Source organism: Myotis yumanensis, unplaced genomic scaffold (assembly GCF_028538775.1).
Source record: "Myotis yumanensis isolate MYYU_CA2020_CCGP unplaced genomic scaffold, mMyoYum1.0.hap1 SCAF_8, whole genome shotgun sequence".
Classification (NCBI taxonomy): Eukaryota; Metazoa; Chordata; class Mammalia; order Chiroptera; family Vespertilionidae; genus Myotis; species Myotis yumanensis.
The window spans coordinates 75,283,382-75,302,037 of record NW_027223759.1 but is presented as its reverse complement, the minus strand read 5'-3'; the positions used below and the strand labels follow the sequence as shown (position 1 = coordinate 75,302,037).

Below are 18,656 nucleotides of genomic sequence, written 5' to 3'. Positions count from 1 at the left end.
GAGGGGGGCGGGCGGCTATCAAGTAATAAAAGGTAAACAGAACAGTTGCGTAGTGGTGACCTGGCTGAGGAGGGGATGAATAAAAGATGGGACAGGGTCCTGGTGAGGTGGCTCAGCCGCTCGGAGCTCTGTCCTGTGCACCAGAAGTTTGCGGGTTTGATTCCGCCAGTCAGAGCACATATCTAGCTTTCAGATTCAAACCCTGGTCAGACCACGTACGGGAGGCAGCCAGTTGATGTTTCTCTCTCTCAAAAATCAATAAAGACATATCCTCGGGTGAAGATTAAAAAAATAAAATAAAAGATGGAAGGGGGGCATATTCAAGTAGATGTAAGTGTGGTTTGTTTTGCCTTGCTTTATAAACCCTCAACCCTCCCATTTATTTATTTTTACATTTTTAAAGTTAAAATATGTATTCATATAGCAAAAAATTCACCCCTCCTGAAAAGAATATAAAATAATATTTAATGTCAACTTTAATTGAAAAAATTCACCCCTTTAAAGTATACAATTCAGTGGTTTTTAATATAGTCACAAAACTGTGCAGCCATCTGCACTATTCCAAAATATTTTAGTCACCTAAAGGGAAATGCCACGTAGCCAGTAGCAGTCACTTACCATTTCCTTTGAGCCCTAGATATTGCTAATGTACTTTAGTGTCTCTGTAGAGCTGCCTGTTCTGGACATACAGTATATAGGGAATCCTATAATATGCGGTGTTTGCGACTGAAGGTTCATCATGTGTAGCATGTATCTGTACTTCACCTCTTTTAAGGATGAATAACATTCCAGTGTATGTTTGTGTCTCATTTTGTTTATCCATCGGTGATGGACATTAGGGTTATTACAAATAATGCTGCTATAAATAATGCTGCTCTAACCTCGTTGGGTTATTGTAAATAACGCTGCTGTAAAGGTTGGTAACGAGTTTTTGCCTGCACGATTGTTTTCATCGCTCTCCGATATATACCCGGGAGAGGCAGTGTCGGGTCACGGTAACGCTAAAGTTAACCTGAGGAACTGCCAGGCTGTTTTTCAGAACGGCTGCACCGTCAGTCATTCCCACCAGCAATGCACAGGGTTCTAATTTCTCCACATCACCGCCAGCCCTGTTACTGCCTGTGTTAGTAGAGCCATCCTCGCTGATGTGAAGTGTACTGTGTTCTATTTTAATTGTTGGATTGAGTGGTCACTCCATGTGTATTGGTTGTTGTATTTTGCTTTTAACCAACATAAGTTATATAACTTTTTGTGTATATTAAATAATATATTTTAAAAAGAACAACAGGCTACGGTTTGGACTTAAGAGGAAATGGAGAATGAGAAGGAGGGAGGGAGGGAAAAAAGGAGAGAGAGAGAGAGAGAGAGAGAGAGAGAGAGAGAGAGAGAGAGAGAGACCTTTTAAAATAGTAAAGAAATTGAAAAGAGAATTAATTTTGTTTCCCATATTATATTGGGGGCAGATAATCTAGTGATAGTGATGAAACAGAGAGTAAATGGGGAAAATGAGCACAAGAGGAGAAGAAGGAAAATGTAAGTTTAAAAAAGAAACCATCTTTGAAACAAAGAAACAGTCTTTAGGAACCTGATGGAAATTAAAAACGAAATTTGCAAACCATTTAAAGAAACATGCGTATATAACTGCATAATGTAAGGAATCCTATAGAACCTGACCTCAGAGTAAGACAGATGTCCTCTTACTGGAGAGGATGCAAGTTCAGTGCTGCCTTCTTCCAAAGTTCGTTTTACTCAGCGTTTCTTCAGCAGAAAGAATGAAGCCAACAAACACTCGCTCACCCTCCCTAAGGTGCGCTTCCCGAAGGGTCAGCTTCACATCCAGCCTCGCCTCACGCCCCACCCGGGGTCCCGGTTCACTAAACGGACCACCGGCCTTCGCTGCGCTGTTCCCAGGGCCAGGGCCTCGCACTCCTCCGCCGGCGTCCTGTTCCCCAGGTCCCCTCGCCCCCCCCCCCTCCGCCCCCCCCCCCCCCCCCCCCCCCGCTCCCCTGCAGGCTGCACCGAGGTGGCCTGAGGTCTGTCTTCCTATAGAAAACAGCCGCTTCCACACTCACACTCCTTTCATTTTTCACATAGAAAAAACAAGTTTAGCTTCTTATAATCAAATACATGCAAACGGAGACTATAAGGAGAAAATAGTTTTTAGCTGTCAAATTATCAATGATAAAAATAATCGCATCATCGAAAACCGGCTGAGCAGGGTCAGAAAAGCAATTTTATAACTGTTGTATATAAACTATTACAACTCTCCTGGAAGATAGTTTAGCCACATGCTTTAAGGTCTTAAAGAAGGTACCTCTCTTGATCTAGTCATTTCAATTCTAAGAACCGATCAGAAAGAATTCGTCAGAAGGTAGGCAAGCATTTATATAGAGGCATGTTTATAATTTGCAACAGTAGAAATTAAACATATACTAAAATGAGCGCAATCTTTTAAACTTTATGATCCATTCATATTGTGGGAACCCATAAGACCACTGGAAATCATGCTTTTTATAAAAATGAGAAGATACTCAGAAAGTAGAATATACAGGCATGCATACACGGAGTGGCCACATTATTATGACCACCCCATCAGTACTTCATTGACACTTCCAAAAATACTGAATATTGAAAACTTCCTAAGCAAATACTCTCAAGATTTTATTATTATTATTATTTGCGTAACTACTTCACTTCATTGTACTGATGGGGTGGTCAAAATCATCTGGCCACTCAGTGTATATTATATGCTACACGTATATAATAAAAACAAGAAAGCAGACAGAACCCAGAATTGGTTCTCACCACTGGTGTCCTCAGATGCGCCCAGAGAACTTATCCCAGTCACGGATGCCCTGGTCCCGCCCAGACCCGCTGAATCAGAACCTCACGGAGTTACGCAGCAAGCACATGGACACTGGAACCGTGCCCTCCTCGCCACCTGCCAGAACATCACGATTTATCTTTGTACTTGTCTGTCTCTCCCGGAATGCAAGCTTCAACCAGACCGTGTGAGCGGCTTTCCGTAAGAAATGGGGGGGCGGGGTGGAGGGCTGGAAGGGGGCGGCCGGGTGGCGTGGACTCACCTGGAGGGGCGTATTTTTCGTGGAAAACCTCATAGGCTTTTCTGTGGGCGTCGGCGAGGGTCTGCAGGCGGGCGGGTCCTGCCTTCTGGGCGGGCGGCCCCGCGATCGCCTCCTCCAAGTCGCTGAAAGTGAACCAGGTGTCCACCAAGTCCCCGAAGGAGCGGAAGGCGAACGCGGCGTAGTCGGCGAAGCGGTCGGCGGGGGTTTCGCCGCGGGGCCCGGGGCCCGGGAGGCGCCCGCCGTGCAGCACCCCCAGCGGCCGCAGCCCCGCCGCGCGCACGGCCCCCAGGAGCCGCCGGTAGCAGCGCAGCGCCCCCGGGTCCGGCGCCTCGGGGCCGCCCGCGGGGAGCAGCCGGGCCCAGGACAGGAGCACCTTGTAGTGGGTGACGCCGCGGGCGCGGAGGCCGCCCAGGTGCCGCGGCAGGAGGGCGGGCAGCGGCTGGGGGCACGCGTCCCCCGCCGCAGGCAGAGGCCCGGCCACTGCCATGAAGCTGTCGGCAGGCTCCCAGGCGAAGCCGCCGCGCGGAAAACTTAGGAAAACGCAAAGGGCTAAATTCCAGGTCAGCTCCATCTCCGAGGACCTGTTGGGAGGCGGTGGAAGCCTTACTTTATAGCCACAGCAGAGGCTGTAAAAGGCTACGTGAGTATTAACACTTAATAGGTAACTGGTCATCGGTGATAATGCAATCAGTGCATCGTTCATCGATGTAATGTCGAAAAATGTAAAGGCCATAAGCGATAGCAGCACAGAATGTCAAATGTCTCGCACGATTTAAGCCGAGGAACCTGGAAAATGTCGGAAGAAAGACACGTTCTCCACATTTTTTTTTTTTTTGTCTTACAAAGCATTTTAAACTTTGTTTCCATAACGCAACAAAAGCGAGTCCCTTGCAAAACTTTTCCCCCCTTTAAAATATGTAAGTAAGTGATGAAACATTTTGTAAAAGATTCAAATAATATAGAAACATATGAAATATCCCTGTAAGTTCTTTCCCTCCCGCCCGCCTCTTCCTGGTGTAAGCAGTTCGACATCGCTTCCTTCCCGTTTTCCTTCTCCGTGTGGCCGAATGGTAATGCGGGAGTTTGCAAGCCGGTTTAAATCGCACCTGGAGAAAAGCCCTTACTATGCCTGCCTCTTCACCTGTAGAATGAAGTAGCTGGTAGTGAGAATGAAATGAGGTCATTCTTTAGCATGCTTAGAACAATGCAACTCAGTGGTAGCTGTTACCGCATATATTCGATGCAAACATATGTAGGTGTGTGACATTTTAAATGTATAATATAATTTAACATATACAGGATTATGGTTGTTCCTCAGCTTGCTTCTGTTCATCAGAATGTATAGACCCACCTCTTTTTAGCATTCATTCCACAGAAAGGAGGTAACATAAGTTAACCTCTTGGATATTAAACACTGGTTTTGTCTTAATTTTAATTGGTTGCAAATGTATACAGATATACATTTCTATCTATACATTACATATCTTTGTCCACATGTGTGACTATTTCTTTAACATGGATTCTTAAGAATTAAGTTGACTCAATGGCATGCCTGTTTAGAATTCTGATTGAAATATAAATAGTCTTCCAAAACAGGCTTCTTCAAATTTAAATTCTACAGACAGAAGTGTGCTTAAATCTCTCTGCTTTGCTAACACTTGTTATAAAACTTGACATTTTTGACACTTGGAAGAATGAAAATATTATCTTTATTGGTTTCGTATGTTTCTGCTTAAAATGTAGCTGTTCATGTTTTTGGGCTGCTTGTTTTTCTTCTGAGATTTATGTTGATATCCTTTGTATGTTTTTATTATTTTAACTTACTACTGAAATAAAAACTCTTTAATAGAGTTTGGATGTCATATATTAAAGCATGATAGAGCCCTGGCCAGGTGGCTCAGTTGGGTGGAGCATCCCCCTGTACACCCACAGGTGGTGGGCTGAGTTCCCGGTCAGGGCATGTGCCCATCCTGCAGCCCATCACGCTTTTCTCTCATGTATCCTCAGGTGAGGATTAAAAACAAACACACAAACAAAAAAACATGATAAGAAAAAATTTTCCCCGGTCTTTTAATATGGATTATGGTGTTTTTTAAAGTACATTCCTGGTACCATAGTTTAAGTCTCATGTCAAACCTGTATTCCTTTATCCTGTTTTAAATCTTTACATCTTTAGCTCATCTTGAATTTTAACTGTATGTATATTGTGTGGCATGGCTTATCAATTTCTAACATGTTATTGAATAGGCCATCTTCTTCCACTATTTGAAATGCTACCTTACCAGAAACAAAATTTCTATAAAGACATAGATATGTCGGGACTTTCTACTGCTTGATTATCCATTCCTGTGACAATACCACACAATTTAAATTTCTATAGTTGTGTAGTACTTTTTACTTTATGATAGGACATAGCCTCTCCTTTCATTCTTTTTCCTGGACTTTCTTGGTGTGCACACACACATTTACTCTTTTCCTATTTTTTTTAGTAGAAACAATTTTATTTCATTTATTGGAATTTTAAAATGGCCTTGACGTCAAGCTTCAAATCTGGTAACCATCATTCTGTTGTCTCTATCAATGAGTTTGTTTTTTGTTTATTGCTTTTTGTGTATTATCCCACATATGAGTGAAATCATGTGGTTCTTATCCTTTTCCATCTGACTTTTTTCACTTGGCATAATACTCTCAAGATCCATTCATGTGGTCACAAATGGCAATATTTCAATTTTTTAATGGCTGAGTAATATTCCATTGAATGTAGCATATCTGTATCCAACTGTCCATCAAAGGACACTGTTTCCATGTCTCAGCCACTGTGAATAAGGCTGAAATGAACATAGGGGTACATATACTAGTATCTTTACAGGTAAGTGTTTTCACATCAAGATCCTGGCCATTACCAACTCCTTCAAAGAACAATCAGAATCTAGGTTTTGCTGAAATGAAGCTGATTTTTTAATATATATATTTTTTATTGATTTCAGAGAGGAAGGGAGAGGGAGAGATAGAAACATCAATGATGAGAATCACTGAACGGCTGCCTCCTGCATGCCCCCCACTGGGGATCAAGGTTGCAATCTGGGCATGTGCCCTTGACCGGAATCAAACCCAGGACGCTTTAGTTCACAGGCTGACGCTCTATCCACTGAGCCAAACCAGCTACCATCAGTTTGACCTCTGTATCTATAAGTCAGTTTCTATTTTATTTGTTTATTAATTTTGCTCTTTAGATTCCACATATAAGTGAAATCATATGGTATTTTTCTTTCTCTGTGTGACTTATTTCACTTAGCATAATACCCTCTAGGTTCATCCATATTGTCGCAAGTGGTAAAATTTCACTTTTTTTATGGCTAACATTCCATTGCATATATGTACCACAGCTTTCTTACCCATTTGTCTATTCATGGGCACTTGAGTTGCTTCCAAATCTTGGCTATTGTAAATAACACTGCAATGAACATATTCTTTCTAATTAGTGTTTTGGGTTTCCTCGGATATATACCCAGAAGTGAAATTTCTGAGTCAAAGGAGAGCCTTCATTTTGTTAATGTGGAGTATCAGTCACATTGATTTGTGGGCATTGCACATCCTTGAATCCCTGGAATAAATCCCACTTGATCATGGTGTATGACCCTTTTAATGTATTGTTGAATTCAGTTTGCTAATAATTGTTGAGGGTTTTTGCATCTAATATCAGGGATATTGGCCTGTAATTTTCTTTTCTTTTGGCGACCTCCTTTAGTTTTGTTGTCAGGGTAATAATGGCCTACTGAACTGAGTTTGGAAAGGTTCCCTCCTTTTCTACTTTTGAGTTTGAGAAAGATTGGTATCAATTCTTCAAATGTTTGGTAGAATTCACCATTTAAGCCATCGGGTCCTGGACTTTCAGAGGTTTTGTTGTTTGTTTTTTAAAAATATGTTTTTATTGATTTTAGAGAGAAGAGATAGGGAGAGATAGAAACATCAATGAGAGAATCATCATTGATTGGCTGCCTCCTGCATGCCCCCTACTGGAGATGGAGCCAGCAACCCAGGCATGTGCCCTAACTAGGAATCAAACTGGTGACCTCTTGGTCCATGGGTCATCAACACTCAACTACTGAGCCACACCAGCAGGACTGCTGAGAGGTTTTTGATTATTGAGTCAATCTCCTTACTAGTCTGCTCAGATTTTCTGTTCCTTCATGATTAAGTCTCAGTAAGTTGTATGTTTCTAGAAATTTATGAACTCCCCTCTTGTTAATGGATATCTGTTGGGATTTGGTTGAAAATACATTAAATTTATAAATTAGTTGACAATTTCAACTTTCAAGTAGTCCCACTCAGTAACATGTTATATCTACCCACTTACTAAAGATCTTGTATGCTGTTATCCATTTTACCTTCCTGACAAGTAACATGCGGAGGGAGGGGGTTATGTGGAAATGAAAGCTCTCATTCAGACGGACTGTAGCCCCAGCTGGTTTTGCTCAGTGGATAGAGCATCAGCCTGTGGACTGAAGGGTTCCAGGTTCGATTCTGGTCAAGGGCACATGCCCAGGTTGCGGGCTCAATCCCCAGTAGGAGGCACACAGGAGGCAGCCGATCAATGATTCTCTCATCATTGATGTTTCTCTCTCTTTTTCTCTCTGAAATCAATACAAATATATTTAAAAAAACCCTCTGACTGCATTTGTAGTAATCACCTCATTTGCTCTGGAGCCTGCACTCCCATTAATGGTAGAATTGGGAAGGGGATGAGATTCATCAAAACAGAACTCGGGTTTCCTATGCTTCAAATTTTCCTTTGGGCAAATAGTTGATCAAATTAAAGTTCAAACTCCTGCCAGGCTGTTTCTCTTCTTTCAGGACCTCTTAACACTATTTTCGAGTGGGAGTCAGTACAGAGAAGGGCTCTTTCTTGCTGTCTCCTAGCTTTTCTCTAGAATGTTCTTCCTAACACCTGTTACTGAATGTCCTGCCTGACATTTGTCCATTTTTTACACCAGTATCTCAGCCTCGCTAGCAAGTCTGAGATCCCAAGATATCTTCATCCCAACAGCCTCTAATACCCTCATTAATTAGGAACATACCTTCGAAGGAGCTTATAACCCTGCATTTGCTAACTGTGCAGCTTCTCTATTCCCAGTGTCCCCACCCTATCTTTTTCAAGCCAATGGATAGAGAAATTACTATTATTGAACTCACATACCACATATGAACACGCCTTAACTGGCCCTACAGGCCAAGAATGACATCTGATAAAAGCTGCAATAGAAACTGCATCATCAGTATACTGATAACTAAGTTTCAGGAAGTTAGTATCATAAACAGCAATAACTTTTACCTGGAAGAAAGCCATAAAATTTGGAAATGGTTTATAATATATAAAATCACACATTTCCCTTAAAATAAAAGTTAGAGCGCTGATTGGTTTGGCTCGGTGGATAGAGAGTTGGCTTGCAGACTGAAAGGTCCCAGGTTCGTTCCGGTCAAGGGCATGTACCTTGGTTGTGGGCACATCCCCAGTAGGAGGTGTGCAGGAGGCAGCTGATCGATGTTTCTCTCTCATCGATGTTTCTAACTCTCTATTCTCTCCCTTCCTCTCTGTTAAAAAATCAATAAAATATATTTAAAAAAAAAAAGTTAGAAAATAACTTTTAGGGCACAGAAGTTAAACTATTACAAAGTAATGATGCCCTAGCTGGTTTTGCTCAGTGGATAGAGCTTTACCCTGCAGACTGATTCCGGTCAAAGGCACATGCCCGGGTTGGGGGCTCGATCCCCAGTAGGGGGCGTGCAGGGGGCAGGTGATCAATGATTCACTCTCATCATCGATGTTTCTCTCTCTCTCTTCCTCTCTGAAATCAATAAAAATATATTTAAAAATAATAGTAAAAGACTCATAGTTACAAGTAGATGAAAACAATCTCTCTCTATATAAAAGCCTAAGCAACTGAACGACTGGTTGACCAGTCGCTATGATGCGCACTGACCACCAGGGGGCAGATGCTCAATGCAGGAGCTGCCCCCTGGTGGTCAATGTGCTCCCACAGCGGGAACACCGCTCAGTTGACCAATGGGAGCCAGACGCAGGGCTCACAGCTGGCGAGCGCTGCTGTGGTGCAAGCCCGTGGCAGGTGCAGCAGGGCTGGGATGAGCGGGAGCGGCAGGCAGGAGTAGCAGGCGGCATTGGATTGCTGGTTTCGGCCCAATCCCCGCAGGCCACGCCAAAGGACCCCACTGGTGTATGACCAACCCACGGCTGGCCAACCTTCTGTGGCCAGCCAACCTCCTGCAGTCCCTCCCTCCCGATTGCCAGCCAGGCAGAGGGACCCCACCCGTGCATGAACTCGTGCACCAGGCCTCTAGTAAGAGTATAAATAAATTCAAGACAAATGCAAAACAAGTTATTTTATTTTGGTGAAAAACTGCAATAGTTAGCAATTGAAAGTTATTTCCCCAATAAAATACTACATACCATAAAAGTAATGGACCATTTTCCTACAAATGAAAGCAAAGGTCTTAGTTACTGAAACCACACATTATTGGGTTCCAACTTCACTTAGATAAGAAGCACACTAAACAAAGGCCCACGTTGGCATAGAAGTGTATGACAGGAATGCACACAGGACCTTCAACTTGGTTCGTTACTCAGCAATGTATCTTCCCGAAGCCTTGCTCCCAGAAACATTATCTCCCTAGCAGAACTCCATTCAGACCCCAGGCTCCAGGTCAGGAAGCAGTGGGCGGCAGTTTCTTTGGTTAGTTGCTTTCAATATCTCAATCTTCAAGCAAGTAATTAGGGTTCACTACCAAGTAGGGATCCTCTTCATAGCTCTCACTCCCTTCCGTGGAACCTTTCAATCCAGCTTGGGTGAGCTCAATGAGAACATGATCCTGTGAAGCACAAACATTCGTCCTCAGGTCTCCACAGTGTTATAGACATGCCAGGTACACAGCACCCGACCCTTCTCCTGAGTGTTTGCTACTAGCATTTTCTTTCATTTCCCCTCCAGACACTCTTAGAAAAAGGACTATACTTTAAAATCATTATTAAGGATCTGCTAAACCTGTCCCCATTTGGATATAGACCTTTTCACACCATAAACCTCCTTTTAAAAATTAAGAAATATGGACCTGGCTGATGTGTCTCGGGTGGTTGAGCGTCATACCAAGAGGTGGCTGGTTCGACCTCCAATCAGGGCACATGCCCAGTTTTGGGCTCTATCCCAATAGGGGGTTGTGCAGGAGGCAGCCAAGTGATGTGTCTCTGTCTGTCTCTCTGTCTCTCCCCTCCCCTCCCTCTGTCCCTTCTTCTCTAAAACCAGTAAAAATACATTTTTTAAAAAAGAAAAATTAAGGATTATGTAAGTAAGCTCAACAGTCACTGTGATTTTTAATAAGGTTTCCTGGCATACGACATCAAGTACTTGTAAATATAATTTCAAAAGGCAAGATGTATGAATTTTAAGATTTGCAACTGTGTAAAATACTATGTTTATCACTCTGATAAAAGTATTTAGTTTCACATAATATCTTGATAATTTTAATTACTGGTCATTGAACTCTTTCTTTACTACCCATTCATAAATCAGAAGTAGAATCTGAAGATAAATTTCACTCTGATCTATGAGCTAATAATAATTTAAAAAAATTTTAAAAAAGAACATGCCAGGTGGCTTAAAAATATTGCTGACAGATTTCAAGCCTATGATGTATCTATACATCAACCTAAAATATCTACAAATGAGAAGGACTCCTAGCCAAGCCTGTATGGAGGAACTCAGGGAACAGTGATTTGATCCTAAGAAGGTGGCAAAGTCCCACAGAATGAGCACTAATGCCATTAAGAGGGACTGGACACTTTCAAGCACTCTATGTACTAACACACGCTCAGAGGGAGAACACTTGATCAGCACCGTACAAGTTCGCTAGTCTTTTGCGTGAATTAGCTTAGGCAGTGAGTCAAATTAATCAGTGTAGATCAGTTAATTCAAAATGTGGCCCAATGTGGATTTCCACATGGATCATGTTATCTTACACTGATCCCAGGGGGCTCTAGGGAGGGAAGGGCGGGCCTGGTGCAAAAACACTGCCCACTATTCGAAAGACAATTCTGAGCACGCACCACCCCGGTTATGGAGTGATTATTAGCTTTGTTTTCATATATATTATTTATTAAGTTCTGATATGGATAGCTGTTCTCATCAGCTCCTGAAATTATACACTTATTTGCATCTGCTCTCACAGGTAAAGTTTTTCAGATAAGACAACCCTCAGATGTGATACCTATAATATGTTTGTAGTGAGCACTGAAACAAAATGCAGGACAATTGAATCTCTGCCATTTGAACAGAAAAATTCAATTATTCAGGAAATATTGGACCCCTCTATGCGCCAGGCAACACTGTAGAACCTGAGGATACTGTGGTTAAAGTCCCTGCCCTCATGGTGCCTGCCTTCTAACGAGAGAGATAAACCTAACACCTAAGGAATATACTGGCAGGCAATAAGCACTATGAAGAAACACACAGCAGGGCAAGGGGGTGACAGCAAGGAGGCTATTTCAACAGACTGGGCAATAAAAGCCTCTTTCAGGACGGAGGAGGGGATCTGGGCAAGGGCAAAGGGCGAGGTGTGTCAAAGGAACCGTGATAAGGCCAGTGTCCCTGAGGAGGATGAGAAGAGAAAGGGGGCAATAAAATGAAGTGAACAAGACAGACAGAGGCTGGTGGTCTGTGTAGGCTTCTGCAGGCCATGGTATTGGCAACTGAATTTTATTCTAAGTGGAAGGGAAGAACTGGAAGGTAGGCCACTAAAATAATTTGACTTGTTAAAAGATGCCTAGCTACTGGGCAGAAAGCCAATACAAAGAGGGACAGACATAAGGTGGTGAGAAAAGAACAGAAAATATACATACTGAAGATAGGGCTCATAGAAATTGCTGCTAAAAGAGAAGTTGTGAGGGAAAAGTGGAATCAAGAATGATTCTAAGGCATCAGTTCTCAACTTGTGGGTCGAGACCCCTTTGGCGATTGAATAACCCTTTCACAGGGGTCGCCTAAGACCATCCTGCATATCCGATATTTACATTACGATTCATAACAGTAGCAACATTACAGTTATGAAGTAGCAACGAAAATAATTTTATGGTTGGGGGTCACATCATGAGGAACTGTATTTAAAGGGCCAGAGGTTGAGAACCACTGACTTAGATAGTGAATGTAAATAGAAAAGAGGTCTGAGGAATGAGCACAGTACTCCATTTAAAAAGTGACAAGAGGGGGGGAGGTTGGGGGTTAATGGGGAGATGAGGACACATTTGTAATACCTTAACCAATAAAGAAATTTAAAAAAAAAAAAGTGACAAGAGAAAAAGATTCAGAAAAAGAGACTAAAGAGAAATAACCAGTGAGACAGGAGAAGACCCAGGGGAATATGGTGACTCAGAAGCCAAGGGAACAAGTATTTCCAGGAGCAAAGACCAACTGTGACAAATGCTGCTGAAAGGTTGAATACTGAGAAGGGCCAATTAATTTGAGCAGAGAGAAAGTACATATATAATGGTCCTTTAACCGAGTGAACTGACTAGGGGAAAGTAACAGTACCGGCAGGGCTACTGTAAAGTCTATAAGATACAGAATTGTCCACTGGAGACTTGTGGTCATGCATTTAAATAAGAATGGGCACATGGTTGCATGCTTTTCTCTAGATATTTTTAAATGCTTGGATATGAGTATAAAGAAAGAATTAGATTTAACCAAGACTGGGGTCTGGCCAAACAAGTAACACAAAGAGAGAATGAAGTTGAAGGTAAAAGACAAGAGTGATTATTAGAATGTAAACTGGATAATGAAGGTAAGGAAGGTGAAATATAAAAATTAGGTAATAGTGGTTGATGCTTGAAAGTTTGTAATGAGAGAGAAAACAAAGGTTAAAAACCCTCAAATAATAAGACCCTAAATCCACCTTCCCAGATCTGACTTACATTCTGCTTGTTATAATAGAGGAAATAAGTCAATCAAATGCTGTCAATTCTGTTACAATTCATAATTGTGACTAGACCCAATGATTCAAAATAAATGAACATCTAACCAACCTACACAAGAGGCATGAGATCCCTCCCTCATCAAAACCCAAGCAAGCAAAGTTCTGTACGTACATAGTGGGTGAGTCGATAAATTACTTTCTCTATGATCCTCTTTTTATTTATAAGTTCCTCTTCAGAATCTATTTCTGATTCAATTTCCTTCAAGTACCAGTTAACAAGCTCACTCCTCTTTAATGCCGACTCATCCTCTTCTGCAACAAAAAATACATTTTTAAAGGGTTAAATTATCTTTCTAGCAAATTGTACTGTCAATCCTGGGGGCTTGCACACATAGATATGTACAGATTAGATAACCACAAACCAGTCAGAAAGTATATCTGCCGAAGTAAGATTTGCAATGTTCCAGTATAAGCCTGAAATAACCTGTCATATTACTTGTATGCTTGACTTTATCCTGAAGAGAAAAATCAAATTAAATAGAGATGATAAGAAACAAGCCTTAAAGCTACTAATATTTCAGAGTATAAGGTGTTTCCTTCACCTTTTTATGCTTCATCATTTAAGAGAATGTCTGCCAACATCAACTGAAGGCATAAATTAGGAATGAAACAACAGCAAGCAAAACTTCTTACATATAACTTTTCTTCTTTGGAAAAAGACAGACTGGAATTGAGGTCAACTGAGAAGCAAAAACCATGGGAATTGACCAACCGGTGTGGCTCAGTGGTTGAGCGTCAACCCATGAACCAGGAGGCCATGGGTTCGAATCTTGATCAGGGCACATGCCCATGTTGAAGACTCAATCCCCAGTAGGGGGTGTGCAGGAGGCAGCCTATTGATGATTTTCTCTCATCACTGATGTTTCTATCTCTCTTTCTCCTCCCTTCCTCTCCGAAATCAATAAAAACATTAAAAAACAAAACCACAAGATTTTATTCAAAACAAAAAATTAACAACTGATTCCAGCAAGGTCTATTCATACTGACTGAACTGTGTGGTTCTAGGAGTCCAAAGCAGAACTCTAAATTCACAAGAAAAGTTGGAACCTGCATAATATTATAACACAGAAATAAAATATAACCTAAAAAAAGTCTACTTAGTCTTGATTCTAGCAATTGCTAATAAAATGCAAAATAAAAATTGGAAAATTCTAGCTTTACTGATAACTTCCTTTGAAAAGTTTATTATGGCTGTAGAGTAAGTACTCGCTTAACATCGTCAATAGGTTCTGCCATTTGAATTAAAACATCTAATTGGCTGGGTGAACAGTGACTTTTTTTCTTTTTTAAAGAAACGAAGACCTAGTAGAATTTATCAATGGAATGCAGACTATCTGGGTGCTAATCATATCTTTGCCCCATCAATGGTCTGCCATGTTTAAAACTTGTTGTGCGAGAGAGAACTAGAATAATAAAGTGTAACATGAACATAAGAACCTGTGAGCTCCCAAATCTTTTTAAATGAAAAGGGAGCACCTGTCTGTTCTAGTGGCTCCTTTACTATCTTCTCTCCTCCCACCCATTGGCCAGATATCAGGGGAAAGAGAGCAGAGGTTACAGGGCTCACACCTTTAGTAAGCCAAGACAGTCTCTGGTCTTCCTTTACTCCATCTCAGACAGGGTGCTGTGATGACAGCATCTGTCCGAAAGCCGGAATATTGGAACTTATAAGAAATGTCGGATGGCCAACCACCAAATTAAAGTTTTAAGCTTGACTCCTTGATTTCATTATTTTTCCTTCTACCTTGTGGGAAAGCAGTTACGGGTAAGAAATGTACTGCTATCCAGATATCACACTTAAACTATGGAGAAATGAGGGTTTTAAGTTTATTCCTAGTCTGGAACGTTTTTGTGCTGATACAGTCTTTTGAGTTCAATTACTTGCCTATGAAATATAAATAACCTAGGAGTTCATACATTTAAAATAAAGCTATAGTAAGGAATAGTGATTTTTACATCTGTAAAAACATTATAAAGGACTTCTCTATGTATTATAGAATCCCAAATCCTGCTTCTAAGCTATTAAAATTGGCCAACATTAATAAGAATAACCCATAAATCTTGTCTGACAATGAACTCGTGGGGAAAAGTCCAGGCTGGAATATGCTGACTCCCTGCCAAAGTAAGATTGTCTAACAATTTATCATTTCTCCTGACAAAACACAACCTTTAGCAATCAGAAGTGGTTTATGTGCACACAGCTTATGTAAAGGACTGAGCCTGGGGGCCTCACCTTCTTCCATCTTTCTGAGGTGAAGCACAATAAGGTTAGAGATTCGGCAGTATTCGGAGAAGCCCAGCCTTAGGGAGGTTTTCGGAACAGAATCTCGGTCTGTGTCTTCACTGTGGCCGTTGATTCCATTCACAGGAGCAGGGCTGTCAGCGTGACCTGAGGGAAACATCAAGCACCTGAGTCTTCCTTCTGTTCCTCCAAAACTTCCGCATCAAATGTTTATACATACACTAATAGTGCAATACTAACTTCAAAACAAAGATATATTGGGTATTTAGTAATTTTACAAATAAAAATTAAAAGCAGCCCTAGCCAGTTTGGCTCGGTGGCTAGAGCTTCAGCATGCGGACTAAAGGGTCTCAGGTTCGATTCCGGTTAAGGGCACGTACCTCAGTTGCAGGCTCCTTCCCTGGCCTGGGTCGGGGTGCATGTGGGAGGTAACCAATCAATGTCTCTCTCTCACTTCAATGTTTCTCTCTCTCCCTCCTTTCCACTCTCTCTAAAAATCAATGGAAAAATATCCTCGGGTGAGGATTAACAAACAAAAAAAGGGGCAAATTTGTAAGTGCTATTAGTAAAGACAACTAAGTTAGAAGAAATGGGAAGGATGAGAGATAAAGATTTCATGATCTAGTCCTAGCTGGTTTGCCTCAGTGGACAGAGTGTCAGCCTGCGGACTGAAGGGTCCTGGGTTCGACTCTGGTTAAGGGCACATGCCCAGGTTGTGGGCTCAATCCCCAGTAAGGGGTGTACAGGGGGAGCGGATCAATGATTCTCTCTCATCATTGATGTTTCTCTCTCTCTCTCTCACCCCCTCCCTCCCTCTTCCCTCCCTCTCTAAATCAATAAAAGAAATATTTCATGATCTAAAATGCATCTAAAATATTATATGCAAATTTTCATCCTTTTATGTAAAACTTTAAATTCTGGTAATTTTCTGTTTTAATGTATTTGAGAAAATGTTTTTAATTCAAAAGCAAAATAACAATAGGTTGGGGAATTAAGTCCACTATCACCATTTTTGGTGTATTTTGTCTTGTAAGAAGACATTTTTATGTTAATTACTTAATTAAATTTTAACTTATAAACAGTTAATTACAATTCAATATCCACTTTTTCCTTTTGCCACAGAGACTTCAAAACCATCAACAAGTGCACTTTTACCAAGGCATCTCAGAGGGCATTCTGGACTCTAATTCCAGAACAGATTTATAAACAAATGTCTCACCATTGATGCCCTCTGGGCTCTCATCGACTTCCATTTGGACTTCTTCGTCTTGATCTAAATTGACATCAGGTGTTTCTACACGGATGATGGATTTGTTCAGTAACCTGAAAGCTTCCTTCACATGTTTAGGTTGGACCTAAACCAATCAAGATGAGGTAAATCAGTCAGTCAGTCTTCTTGGTTTACCAAACAGATTTTCTCCAGACAAAATCACAGCGGTATTTTGGTTTACTCACACTCTCCCTCCCTCACACAGACATGAAATATGACATAGTACCAGACAGTCACCAGCATGGCTAAAAAGACCAACAATATTGAGTGTTGGAAAAAAATGTAGAACAACTTTCATTCATTGCTGGTGGAAATATAAATTGATAGAAGCACTATGGAAAACCGTTTTTGGCAATCTTTACTAAACTGAACACACGTACAACCTAAGACCCAACAATTCCACTCCTAAATATATATATACCCAACAGAAATGTTTACATATATACATTATATGATCAAAAGATATGTATATCCCATAAGAACCCAAATTGGAAACTAAGTGTTCATTAACAGAATAATTGGTGAGTCACTGTGATATATTCATTGACAGATCATATAGCAATGAAAATGGAACTACCTCATGTATGTGGTCAAATAATCTTGACAAAGGTGTCAAGACCACCCATTGGGGAAAGGACAATCTTTTCAATAAATGGTGCTGAGAAAACTGGGTATCACATACAGAAGAATGAAACTCAAAATAATAAATTAACTCAAAATAAATTAAAGACCTAAAACTATAAAAAACAATCTATAAGAAAACAGGTTTGAAAAGCTTCATGACATTGGATTTAGTAATAGTTTCTGGGATATGACATCAAAAGCACAGGCAACAGCCTGGCCAGCAGGGCTCAGTAGTTGAGTGTTGACCTATGAATCAGGAGGCCACAGTTCAATTCCTGATCAGGACATATGCCCTGGTATGGGCTCAACCCCCAGCATAGGGCATGCAGGAGGCAGCCGATCAATGATTCTCTCTCATCATTAATGTTTCTGTCTCCCTCTCCCTTCCTCTGTGAAATCAATAAAAATAAAGCAAAGGCAACAAAAAATAAAATTGACAAATGAGACTACATCCAATTCAAAAACTTCTAAGTTGAGCAAATTATAGAGTAAAAAAGGCGACCTACAGAATGGGAGAAAATATTTGCAAATGATATATATGATGGGGGTTAATATCTAAAACATAAATAAAGTATACCTATGCCCATTGTACCATTATTCAAAATAGCCAAGAGGTGTGGAAGCAACCCAAATATCCACTGATGGATTTACAAAATGTGCTAAATACATACAATGGAATGTTACATGGAAGGAAATCCTGTCCATGCTATAACATTGATGAACCTTGAGGGCATTATACTAAGTGAAATTAGGTTACACAGGCATGCTCACTGAAAGTTAAATGAGTTGTACACTTACAATTTTTGCACTTTTCTATACGTATGTTCTGCTTCAATAAAAAAGCTTATTTAAAAGAAAAATGACATGTCCATGTTTTTTTTTTTTTTTTTTTTTTTTTTGCGGGGGGGGGGGGGTTGCTTCAAGTACTTTTATAAATAACCTACATTCTCTCTAAATCTCCCTCCCTAACCACTGAGCCCTGTAACAAGATAAACCCAACAGAGCAATTTTTAAAAAAAACAAAAAACTATTAACAAAGACACTAAGTCATTTAAGAACAGTCAATATCAAGACATATCCTAATAAACTTACTGGCCTAGGAAAATAAAAAAGAATACTTTTGAAAAAGAGAAAGAACAAGTTATTCATGGGAGCAAAATTAATCAAGGGCTGGCCTCAGATTTCCCCACAGCAAAAGTTAATGTTAGGATACAGTAGAAAAATTCACAAAAAAGGAAAATATGAGCCAAAGGTTGTATATCAAGCCAGGCTATTATTCAGGTAAAGGCTATAAATAACATAACACTAAGAGAATATCACTCTCATGAATGTGGGTGTTTTTTTCACTGAACTCTTCACAGGTAGATTTCAATCAGCCAAGAAATGGATTAGAAAA

General features: G+C 40.8%; 2 protein-coding genes across 2 annotated transcripts in view; both read right to left on the bottom strand.

Moving 5' to 3' along the window:
- The window catches only part of LCT (lactase), a 48,341-nt gene extending 44,722 nt beyond the window's left edge, over window positions 1-3,619 (bottom strand). Inside the window, exon 1 of the mRNA XM_070423076.1 lies at window positions 3,087-3,619. Within this exon, the coding sequence (XP_070279177.1) occupies window positions 3,087-3,573 (487 nt within the window). The 5' untranslated portion in view covers window positions 3,574-3,619. The remainder of the gene's footprint in view (window positions 1-3,086) is intronic.
- Window positions 3,620-9,470: 5,851 nt separating this feature from the next.
- Window positions 9,471-18,656, bottom strand: part of MCM6 (minichromosome maintenance complex component 6) — a 35,470-nt gene continuing 26,284 nt past the window's right edge. The window contains exons 14-17 of the mRNA XM_070423075.1: window positions 16,586-16,721; window positions 15,358-15,513; window positions 13,237-13,376; window positions 9,471-9,971 (exon numbers count right to left, since the gene is read on the bottom strand). Of these exons, the coding sequence (XP_070279176.1) occupies window positions 9,855-9,971; window positions 13,237-13,376; window positions 15,358-15,513; window positions 16,586-16,721 (549 nt within the window). The 3' untranslated portion in view covers window positions 9,471-9,854. The remainder of the gene's footprint in view (window positions 9,972-13,236; window positions 13,377-15,357; window positions 15,514-16,585; window positions 16,722-18,656) is intronic.